Here is a 12,487-nt window from a genome sequence, read left to right as displayed (position 1 = left end):
CCTGGAAAAGTCTCTTCACATAAACATTCTGGTACTAAGAGCAATCTAAAATGCTCTAAGCCAGGCGGAACCACTCCTGCAAGGAAAACCGGTGTTGATTCAGTCGGACAACATCACGGCGGTCGCCCATGTAAACAGACAGGGCGGCACAAGAAGCAGGAGTGCAATGGCAGAAGCTGCCAAGATTCTTCGCTGGGCGGAGAATCACGTAATAGCACTGTCAGCAGTGTTCTTCCCGGGCGTGGACAACTGGGAAGCAGACTTCCTCAGCAGACACGATATTCACCCGGGAGAGGGGGGTCTTCATCCAGAAGTCTTCCACATGCTAATAAACTGTTGGGAAAGACCAATGGTAGACATGATGGCGTCTCGCCTCAACAAGAAACTGGACAAGTATTGCGCCAGGTCAAGAGATCCACAGGCAATAGCTGTGGACGCACTGGTAACACCTTGGGTGTACAAATCAGTATATGTGTTTCCTCCTCTGCCTCTCATACCAAAGGTATTGAAGATTATACGGTGAGGAGGAGTAAGAACAATACTAGTGGCTCCGGATTGGCCAAGAAGGACTTGGTACCCGGAACTTCAAGAGTTGGTCACGGACGACCCGTGCCCTCTACTTCTGAGAAGGGACCTGCTACAACAGGGTCCCTGTCTCTTTCAAGACTTACCGCGGCTGCGTTTGACGGCATGGCGGTTGAACGCCAGATCCTAAAAGGGAAAGGCATTCCAGAAGAAGTCATTCCTACCTTGATTAAGGCAAGGAAGGAAGTCACCGCGAAACATTATCACCGCATTTGGCGAAAATATGTCGCGTGGTGCGAGGATCGGAGTGTTCCGACGGAGGAATTTCAACTGGGTCGTTTCCTACATTTCCTACAATCAGGATTGTCTATGGGTCTCAAATTGAGATCTATTAAGGTTCAAATTTCGGCCCTGTCAATATTCTTCCAAAAAGAATTGGCCTCAGTTCCTGAGGTACAGACTTTTGTTAAAGGAGTACTGCATATACAGCCTCCTGTGGTGCCTCCGGTGGCACCGTGGGATCTAAATGTAGTTTTAGATTTCCTCAAATCCCATTGGTTTGAACCATTGAAAAAGGTGGATTTTAAATATCTCACATGGAAAGTGACTATGTTACTGGCCCTGGCTTCCGCCAGGAGAGTATCTGAATTGGCGGCTTTATCTTATAAAAGCCCTTATCTAATCTTCCATTCGGATAGGGCAGAACTGAGGACTCGTCCGCATTTTCTCCCTAAGGTGGTATCAGCGTTTCACCTGAACCAACCTATTGTGGTGCCTGCGGCCACTGGCGACTTGGAGGACTCCAAGTTGTTGGACGTTGTCAGAGCCTTAAAAATATACATTTCAAGGACGGCTGAAGTCAGAAAATCTGACTCGCTGTTGATACTATATGCACCCAACAAGTTGGGTGCCCCTGCTTCTAAGCAGACGATTGCTCGTTGGATTTGTGACACAATTCAACTTGCTCATTCTGTGGCAGGCCTGCCACAGCCTAAATCTGTTAAGGCCCATTCCACAAGGAAGGTGGGCTCATCTTGGGCGGCTGCCCGAGGGGTCTCGGCATTACAATTCTGTCGAGCAGCTACGTGGTCGGGGGAAAACACGTTTGTAAAATTCTACAAATTTGATACCCTGGCAAAAGAGGACTTGGAATTCTCTCATTCGGTGCTGCAGAGTCATCCGCACTCTCCCGCCCGTTTGGGAGCTTTGGTATAATCCCCATGGTCCTTTCAGGAACCCCAGCATCCACTTAGGACGATAGAGAAAATAAGAATTTACTTACCGATAATTCTATTTCTCGGAGTCCGTAGTGGATGCTGGGCGCCCATCCCAAGTGCGGATTATCTGCAATACTGTACATAGTTATTGTTAACAAATTCGGGTTATATTGTTAAGGAGCCATCTTTAAGAGGCTCTTTCTGTTATCATACTGTTAACTGGGTTTAGATCACAAGTTGTACGGTGTGATTGGTGTGGCTGGTATGAGTCTTACCCGGGATTCAAATTGCCTCCCTTATTGTGTACGCTCGTCCGGGCACAGTACCTAACTGGAGTCTGGAGGAGGGTCATAGGGGGAGGAGCCAGTGCACACCACCTGATCTGGTAAAAGCTTTACTTTTTTGTGCCCTGTCTCCTGCGGAGCCGCTATTCCCCATGGTCCTTTCAGGAACCCCAGCATCCACTACGGACTCCGAGAAATAGAATTATCGGTAAGTAAATTCTTATTTTATATTTTGTTACGTCTGAGCACATACAGTATGAATTGCAAAACTGACTGAATTACTTCTGCTACAATTCCCAAACAGGATACATATTTGATATGATACACTCTTGACTGGCAACACTAGTATATAGATTATCCATGTAACACGTTTTTGAGTTACTCAAATTGAAGCCTGTAGAGCAGGGGTGGGGAACCTCCGGCCCGCGAAGCCGTTTGGTCCGGCCCACCCGCTCCTCTCAGTGAGACACGCCGCCGCACAGTGTCTCAGCTGTCACCAGACGGAGGAGAGCGCGGCTATTGTCAGGCGGCGGCGGCAGCGTGTAGGACTTGAAACCAGCCGCCGGTTTGTGAGCCAATCAGAGCTTGCGGACCGGCAGCCAATCAGGATCCGCGGCTGCCGGTCCGCGAGCTCTGATTGGCTCTCGAACCGGCGGCTGGTTTCAAGTCTTACACGCCGCTGCCCAACGTAGCCGCGCTCTCCTCCGTGTCCCCGCCGAAAGGAGCGGTAAGCGGGGGGGGGGGGGGGCATCTGCATACCTGGCACTGTGGGGGGCATCTGTATACCTGGCACTGTGAGGGGCATTTGTATACCTGGCACTGTGGGGGCATCTGTATACCTGGCACTGTGGGGTCATCTGTATACCTGGCACTGTGAGGGGCATTTGTATACTTGGCACTGTGGGGGCATCTGTATACCTGGCACTGTGGGGGCATCTGTATACCTGGCACTGTGGGGACATCTGTATACCTGGCACTGTGGGGGCATCTGTATACCTGGCACTGTGGGGACATCTGTATACCTGGCACTGTGGGGACATCTGTGGGGACATTGCTGCAGTAGTGATCCCAGATGTGTCCTAGGATGCAGCATCAGTTCACTCAGTTACCATTGGGCGACTTATGGCACCCATGGTGCTGCACAAGCCACTTGTCGCAGAGGCCTGGAAATCTCCGTCCAACGACAGAGATCCCTAACTTCTTCTCCTCCCCTCTATGGCGGCAACACGCCTCCGTTTTCACAAATGGAGGCCATCGCCGACCAATCCCTGCGCACCAGATGGCAGCAGACTGTCAATCACTGACAGTAATCTACTGTTGATTTGTATTGTATTGCTCCCATTCATTCAATCAGCTATGAGAACAAAGGCGGACTATGGTAAAACCACTTATGTAAACCCTTCTTCAAATGCAATGGTATGCTTAGTACTCACTGAACTGTAACAAACAGTATCCAAAAACGTGTGATACACAGGAACACAACACACAGTGACATAACTGAACAGAATGTTTTTATTTTAACATGCAATTGAATACTGTGCGCTTGCATTAAAAGCACGAGGAAGGGCCACGTTTAAATGCTAGTGGATATTTGACCTAATATTTGTGAAATAGTGAAAATCAATAAATTATATCTTTAAAAAAAAAACTATATGTACTTTGCGTGCTTACATAAATGTTTAGTTTATAATGCTGCTTTTAACATCAAAGCAGATGTTTACGTAATTTGCTTGGGTTATTTGATTATGTTGTAGTTCTCTTAATAGAATGACTAGCAACAACCTGTAAGTATACATGCATCATTATATGTGTTCCTTTACCTCTTTCACACCAGGGGTGGGGTGAGTTATTACAATATGTACTAGCTATTTCTTTACATGTAACTTTCACTATTCTAATTGTCTGTACTTTTATTTCAGGACTTAATTGTGAAAGTCCTGTCACTGAAAGCTTACAAACAACACAGACCACATTGCCTATCTCAATGAGTCCTCATTTGGAATCATCACAATCTTTAACAACATTAGAACTTTCAAACACTGTTACTTCTTCTGTTGCAGTGACGGAAACATTTAAGTCAAAAGAATCCTTGCAAACTAAAACAGAAGGTCCATTCCAATCCACCCTATCAGGTGACAATAGCGCCACTACAGCACCAGATGTCAATTTCAATTCTACCGCTATGAAAAATGATTCAGCAGTCATGAATTCCACTACTGAGAGCAATGAAAGAAATATGAGCACCACTGCTCCTAACAGTTTACCAACAGATTCAAGTATTGCACCTAGTACACCTACAGTGGTAAGTGGTGAAACTCTTACCACTAAAATTGTTGAGCTTTCAAGTGGACCCGTGGAATCCAGCACAGAAACAACAAAAAATCTGGCAACAATAACTGAAAATCAGACAGAAATAACTACAAAACAAACAGAAACAACGAAAAATCAGACAGAAACAACAGAAAATCAGACAGAATCAATTTCAAATCAAACAGTTGCAGTAACCATAGCTACTGGGAATAATCCAATAAACAGTACTAGTGGAGAGTTCTCATCTACTGCTTCTACTCTAGTCGAATCTGGCAAAACTGCTGGTAATACAGATCCAACAACACCTGTAAGCAAAATCGATCCATCCACAAATGCTGATGAATCAACAGAAAGTAATAAAGAGCTTCACAAGGCACTAAGTACAGGTGAGTGTTGGGGCCTTCAAAGAAGTGACTGTTGCAACTATAAATGTTTTGCTATAAGTCTTGTTAGTTAGGGCTAGCCCAGCACTCTGATTGGTGTACTTGCTGACTCACTGTTAAATGATTGGTGCTAGCAATCAAAGTGCTTGGAGCTGTCTCCTTGGTATGATGGCTTCACGTCACAGTCAAACGTCCTCTGTTGTAAGAGACCGTGTGGGTCCACAGGGAGGGTAACCATCATTTGGGAATGTCTCCTGTTACCACAATAGATCTAAGACATGCAGTGTGTCATCACATGAGCCATGGGGCATTCTGCATTGTAACGGCACTAGAAATTTAGATGACGTGCAATGCAGAGCCACCAGAAACCTGGGATCTTTGTTATAAAGACACTAAATGTTTGGGAGTTCTGCATTGGAAATCCACCAGAGCTTATGTTTATGCACGTTAAAACCATTAGAGATGTGGAGGTATGCTTTGTGTAGTGGCCTCCTGTGTTGTGGTTCTTAGTATGCACTGCATTTAGTCTAGTGGTCCCTGCAAAACTGTGTTTTGTGTAGTGGCCACTAGAATGCTTTTTGCATTTCATATTGGTCACAAGGATGGTTTCAGTATTGTTTAGCTGGTTTTTACATCTTTTTTTTGTAGTCTAGTATATTGGTGGTTAAAATGTTGGCAGTATTCTGTACCAAGCATTATAATGTTCTCTGGATTGTGTTTTGGTCTGCATTGTATGTCAATCACTAAGATACCCAGTGGGGACCACACTGCACACTGGGTACCCATGGAATATACTTACCTTGCAGCTGCCACTAAAGATAAGCGCATGTGCAGTAGAGAAATCATCTGGAAAATGTCATTTGAGCCATTTACCTGTAGATACAGTATACGCATGTACAGTAGGCTCTAACATAGTGCCACAGTCTATAATGCACATGTACTGCTAACGAAGGAAGTCTGCTTGGAAACTGCACACTGACCTCCTCGACTCATAAAACACCCCTGTATAGGTACTGGATTGAAAACTAGTTAGGCTGGGCTGTAAAATTTCTCCTTGAAGCTTTTTAGATAACAATTTCCCTATATTTTAAGGAAAACCCATGTTTCCATTGTGTTGTGTTGCTATAAGAACTTGGTCCATCTATGTGATTTGCCACAAGGACAAAAGTTCCTCTGAACCTTCACCAGAGCCGAAACTAGGGGGGGGGGCTAGGGGGGCACGCGACTTGGGCGCGGAAAAGGAGAGGGCGCCGGCGCGAGGCAGTAATCGGGAACGAGCAGTGCAGGACGGCGCAGGGTTGAAGAGGCGCCGTCCCGCTCCGCTGCACCAGGACGCTTCCGTAGCGTAGAGGCTAGTCAGAGCTGCTTCCTGATAAGAAACACAGCCGTCGCTTCTGCCAGCGCGGTGTGTGTGACTGTGACAGCGCGCTTCGGAAATGGAGAGGAGGGGGCCCTGACTGACACAGCAGATCAGCACTAAAAGTAGGTAGGGAGAGGCGGGCAGCTATATATGTACAATATGTGTGTGTGCAGTGTACTTTAACCTAATGTGTGTGAGCAGTGCAGTGTAACCCTGAGTGTGTGTGTGTGTGTGTGTGTGTGTGTGTGTGTGTGTGTGTGTGTGTGTGTGTTGAAGCAGTGCAGTGTAACCCTGTGTGTATGTGTGCTTGAACAGTTCAGTGTAACCCTGTATGTATGTGTGTTGGAGCAGTGCAGTGTAACCCTGTGTGTGTGTGTGTGTGTGTGTGTGTGTGTGTGTGGGTGTGTGTGTGTGTGTGTGTGTGTGTGTGTGTGTGTGTGTTGGAGCAGAGCAGTGTAACCCTATGTGTGTGTGCATGTGTTGGAGCAGTGCAGTGTAACCCTGTGTGTGTATGTTGAAGCAGTGCAGTGTAACCCTGTGTGTATGTGTGTTGAAGCAGTGAAGTGTAACCCTGTGTGTATGTGTGTTGAAGCAGTGAAGTGTAACCCTGTGTGTGCTGGAGCAGTTCAGTGTAACCCTGTGTGTATGTGTGTTGGAGTAGTGCAGTGTAACCCTGTGTGTATGTGTGCATGTGTTGGAGCAGTGCTGTGTAACCCTATGTGTGTGTGCATGTGTTGGAGCAGTGCAGTGTAACCCTATGTGTGTGTGCATGTGTTGGAGCAGTGTAACCATGTGTGTGTATGTTGAAGCAGTGCAGTGTAACCCTGTGTGTATGTGTGTTGGTGCAGTGAAGTGTAACCCTGTGGGAATGTGTGTTGGAGCAGTGCAGTGTAACCCTGTGTGTGTATGTATGTTGAAGCAGTGCAGTGTAACCGTGTGTGTGTGTGTGTGTGTGTGTGTGTGTGTGTGTGTGTGTGTGTGTGTGTGTTGGAGCAGTGAAGTGTAACCCTGTGTGTGAGTGTGTGTGCTGGAGCAGTTTAGTGTAACCCTGTGTGTATGTGTGTTGGAGTAGTGCAGTGTAACCCTGTGTGTATGTGTGCATGTGTTGGAGTAGTGCAGTGTAACCCTGTGTGTATGTGTGCATGTGTTGGAGCAGTGCAGTGTAACTGTGTGTGTGTGTGTGTGTGTGTGTGTGTGTGTGTGTGCGCATTTGCTGGGGCAGTTCAGTGTTACCCAGTGTGTGCTGGAGCAGTGCAGTGTAACCCTGTGTGTGTACTGGAGCAGTGAAGTGTAACTGTGTGTGTGTGTGTGTGTGTGTGTGTGTGTGTGTGTGTGTGTGTGTGTGTGTGTGCATTTGCTGGACCAGTTCAGTGTTACCCAGTGTGTGTCTGCTGGAGCAGTGCAGTGTAACCCTGTGTGTGTACTGGAGCAGTGAAGTGTAACCGTGTGTGTGTGTGTTGGAGGAGTGCAGTGTAACCCTGTGTGTGTGTACTGGAGCAGTGCAGCGTAACCCGGTGTTGTGTGTGTATGCTGGAGTATATAATTTGTATGTATAGGAAGGGTGTAATTAATCACAGTATATTGGGGTATGTGTATATACAGGGGCACGTATATATGTTAATTTTGGCAGTATGTGTATATTCAGGGGCTGATTATTGATAATGTGTTCATGTATGGGAGGATGTATTTCTGTATAACAGGGGGGGGGGGGGGGGTGACAGAAACCCTAGTTTCGGCCCTGCCTTCACATTTAGAGTTACTCCTATTGAGCCAGTTTTCTGTAATATGTATGACCAAGGGGAATCTTTACTGAGTCACGGTTTGTTAAAGTTGACGATTATCGGCTTTTAATAGGAATTAATGCTAAATAAGCTTTGACAAATCACAACTTAGTAAATCAACCCCCTTGCATTTACATTCCAGCTTATTTTGAATAATGGATTACATTTCGTAATTTTTCTGAAATATTTCTCATCGGGGGGAAGAGTAGTTGCTGCATATGGTGAGTGAGTGAGTGAGTGAGTGAGTGAGTGAGTGAGTGAGTGAAATACTTGTTAAGTTTGTACAGAATTAACTGGATATTTTCTGTTAGGATCAAACTAAATGGGTACAATATTCCTGCGTTTGGGATGCTGGCAGTCAGAAGACCGACCGTGGCATCTCAAATGCTTTCCTTTCCCCTAATGTCCCTCTAACCCTAATCCTCCCTTTCTGTAGCCTAAACCTAACCCTCCTTCCCCCGCAGCCTAACCCTAACCCCGCAGCCTAAACCTAACCTCGCTTCCCCCGCAGCTTACCAAAGTGCAGCCCCGCTGAGCGGTCGTTCAGAATCCTGTCGGTCTGGATTCCGGCACCAGGATTGTGATCTTTGTCGAGATGCCGGCGCTGACATTCCATTTGTTGGGATTCCGGTGTCAGGGTTTCAACTGCTTTGATCCCTACCACCAGGATCCTGACCGGATCTCCATCAAACGGTGTATTGAACATTATTCTTATGTATTCAAGTTTTACTGTTTTGCTCAATAGGTTTTTGTGACTGGCAATGATTTTTTTTGTAAACAATGACTTCAGGCATAGGTTTATAGCATTGGATAGACATTATTATGTATATTTAAGGATCTGCAGAGCTCAGCCACATATAGAGGGCACAGGGAATGTTATCAGTGTTCTTCTACAAGTAAGACCCTTGCTTAGTGTTTAATAGCCATTATCTTTCAGAACTGACTCAGATTAGGACATTTGCCAATGGCAGTAGTTCTATTGCAGTATGCTTTGCTGTGCAACTTTCAATCTTTCCTTGTGTTGTATTAAACAAACACTCAGGGTTTCCATTGTTCTGTTTGTATGCAGCATCCTTTGATGATACAATTTAGATGTGCAATGTTTATACCAATATACAGAAGCATTTGTATAAGAATTTTCCCCATAGACAGAAAGAAGCAGAGATCTTTGAACGGGATGCGGTACAACTACAGTATGTCCTTATTATCTAGTAATAAAACTGACATGGGAAAAAAATGCTTTTAGTTTTGTAGAAAAACCACGCTGTGCAGCCTGAGATACATTTCAGATGAATATACCTATACATAAATGTAAAATAAGTCCATTTAGTTCATATGGGATAGGCAATTGACTAATACGTTGATGTTGGGGTTACCTAAAGGTTAAAAAAAGGGCAGTCTAGATGGGTCATGTGGTTCTTATCTGCCGTCACCTTCTGATGTATGTTCTAATTTCTTGGCAAAACTTAGATCTTCTGTTTCACATCCTCAAATTTATCAGATCAGAGTGGAGTTACTGATAAACAGGGGAAACACAGCCGAATAGTGGGTCACGTGTGATAACAGCATAAGAGAGTTGGGGGCTGATTGAGTCGCACACTGCTGTGACCGCTGTAGCATCTTTCACCATAGTCACTCCTATAACTTTATGCTAATGCTGCCACAAGCAAGTGTCTGACTATGTAAGGACTAGGATGCCCACTCTGGACCTGATTCTGAGTCTCATGCAAAAGCGCACACAGCAGCATCTATTAGTGGTCATCTGGCTGTGAGTTTATACACATGGCTTACAAACTCCTTCCCTTGTGTACATCCCTGCGGCTGAATATGCTCGGACAGATTGGTGTAACCTTATACGCCATAATCGGTTACACCATCGTAAATTGCACCAGGTCTATGGCAAGTGTAGTTTCTCCGTCTGACTGTAGCCTCCTAGGCCTGCGCTGTGCACCTGTAAACGCAGTTGCTTACATTGACACTCCTGCAACCCTCCCATAATACGTCCAATGAGCGGCACATTTTTCTGTGCACCGCCAAGGAACAGCCATCACTTTTCCGCCACCTTACTGTTACTGCCTGAATGGATCGCCACAGCACCTTTGTGCGTATACTCTGTATCGCATGCGTCATTGGGGTTTTTATTACCTTTTGCCCATGGCGTGTGTATTGTGTGTGACTCAGACCTTTGGGGTCTATTTACTAAGCCTTGGATGGAGATAAAGTTGCTGGAGATAAAGTAATAGCCAATCGGCTCCTAACTGTCATTTTTCAAACCCAGCCTGTGACATGGCAGTTAGGACCGATTGGCTGTTACTTTATCTCCAGCAACTTCATCTCCATCCAAGGCTTAGTAAATAGACCCCTATGTCTTTAAATGCAACCATCAATCGCTCCATTAAAACTTTCACCAGCCCCATGCTAGGTGCAGAATCTCTAGACTATGGCCTCCAATGTAAGCAATTAAGCGTCTGAATTTGCAGCCAGTTATGCAACATACCCATGACACTCCCATAACTCCCATAACTAGCACATAAGACGGTGTATCTCTGTGCGCCTGAATAGCCACTGCCCATACACTTTTGAGACTATGGGGTATATGCAATTGCGGTCGAATTCCCGAAAATGTAGAGAAATTGGACATTTTCGCCCCCCAAAAAAATTTGACAATGCAATTCAGTACTTTTCGTCAAAAAAACGGACTTTCCAAATTCGACTTTTTGAAATTCGACATTTGTCAAATTCGACATTTCTGCAATGGTACAAATGCGGCAATTCGACAAAAGTATATTCAATTGAAGATTGTAACTTTTTAAAACCAGCACCGGGCTCTGCGCCTGGTGCTGGTGCAAAAAATACGGGGGACAAAAAGCGTAGGGGTCCCCCGTATTTTTTACACCAGCATCGGGCTCCACTAGCTGGGTAGATAATGCCACAGCCGGGGGACACTATTTTTTTTCCAGTAGAACTACAGGTACCAGCGGGCCCGTTTTTCTCCCGCATGCTGGTACTTGTGGTTCTCCAAGTACCAGCTTGCAGGGGAGGCTTGCTGGGACTTGTAGTACTACGGGGAAAATTAATATTCTTTCATTTTTCAAAAGGCTATCAGCCCCCCATCCGCAGCCCTTGGATGGCGGGGACAGCCTTGGGCTTCACCCCTGGCCCTTGGGTGGCTGGGGGGACGACCCCTTGATTGAAGGGGTCCCCACTCCTCCAGGGTACCCCGGCCAGGGGAGACTAGTTGGATATTTAATGCCACGGCCGCAGGGCGCTGTATAAAAGTGACCCCCGGCTGTGGCATTATCTGTCCAGCTAGTGGAGCCTGGTGCTGGCACAAAAAATACGGGGGACCCCTACTCTTTTTGTCCCCCGTATTTTTTGCACCAGGACCAGGCGCAGAGCCCGGTGCTGGTTGTTAAAATACGGGGGATCCCCTGTCATTTCCCCCCCCCATATTTTGGCAACCAGGACCGACTCAAAGAGCCCGAGGCTGGTTATGCTTAGGAGGGGGGATCCCACGCAATTTTTTTTCGGGTTTTTTCCCATTTTTTTAACATTTTTAAAAATCTAATCAAAATCTGTCAAATCGGCCGTTTTTTTCGACAGCAGGACTGTCGAATCCGTTTTTATTGAATATGTAGAATTCCGGCACCCACCTGCCGGAATTCGACTGTCGAATTGTGTCGAATTAAAAAACGGGCGAAAAATTGCCGCGATTCGCCGGCAATTGCATATACCCCCTATGTGTATCAATCACTACTGCGACTCACACTACTGCGTAATACACCATTGGATGCATGTGCTATTCAACTTTTTGGCAACTGAGACGCATGTGCAGCTGGAAAACATGGACTGTTTGCGAGAATATCGGCATTGCATACAACTCAAAATCAGGCCCTTAATGTCCATTTTCTTTGCTGTGTCGTGTCCCATAGGTTAGCATTAGATGACTTAGTGCAATAGTCCATTGGTCTTGATTAAAACTGCAAAACATACAGAAAATGCATGACATTCTACCAGTTTTGTTGCCTACATTCAATGTTTGGGGATTAGCATTTGCCCCTGTGTAAAATATGTTCTCATCTGTTTCCTGATTCTTGTTAAGTCACGAAAATGAGAAAAATATCAAATATACTTCTATTTAAAAAAAACTTATAAAACATATGTAGGTGTGAAATACTGTCATAAGTCCAGCAGCCTACAGATATTTGTCTTTCACAGCATAGTCAGTGGATCAACAGTAGAAATCTCTTGGAATGAATTCATTTCACTTACAGATTGGCATGACTCACCAGATTCATAAGATGCATAAACCTATCAGTGCATAAACAGCATCTGCAGTCACAGAACTACAAAGACAAATAACCCAAAAAGGCAAGATCCCCTTTTCAAGGATCCAGTGGGTGTAGTGATATTCATAAATAAGAACTATAGGAGGCGGAGCACACATATCACATGGCAATAATGTACCTTTTTTATACAATCAATAAAATATTTTTTATTATGCACTACAGGTATTCAGATGAAATTAGCAGGGCCGTAACCAGGTGTGGGCGGATGGTGCTTAGCATACAGCGCACTTGTGCCTTGGGCGCACCATCCGCATACACCCTGATTGGCCGCCACCAGC

At 45.5% G+C, this 12,487-nt stretch overlaps 1 protein-coding gene across 2 annotated transcripts in view; it reads left to right on the top strand.

Annotated features, from left to right (window-relative positions):
- The window catches only part of PARM1 (prostate androgen-regulated mucin-like protein 1), a 223,004-nt gene that overhangs the window by 122,108 nt on the left and 88,409 nt on the right, over positions 1–12,487 (top strand). For both annotated transcript variants that reach the window (XM_063916790.1, XM_063916801.1), the window contains exon 2: positions 3,946–4,722. In XM_063916790.1, the coding sequence (XP_063772860.1) occupies positions 3,946–4,722 (777 nt within the window). The remainder of the gene's footprint in view (positions 1–3,945; positions 4,723–12,487) is intronic.

Source organism: Pseudophryne corroboree, chromosome 1 (assembly GCF_028390025.1).
Source record: "Pseudophryne corroboree isolate aPseCor3 chromosome 1, aPseCor3.hap2, whole genome shotgun sequence".
In the NCBI taxonomy this organism is placed as follows: domain Eukaryota; kingdom Metazoa; phylum Chordata; class Amphibia; order Anura; family Myobatrachidae; genus Pseudophryne; species Pseudophryne corroboree.
This window is presented reverse-complemented; position numbering and strand designations above follow the sequence as displayed.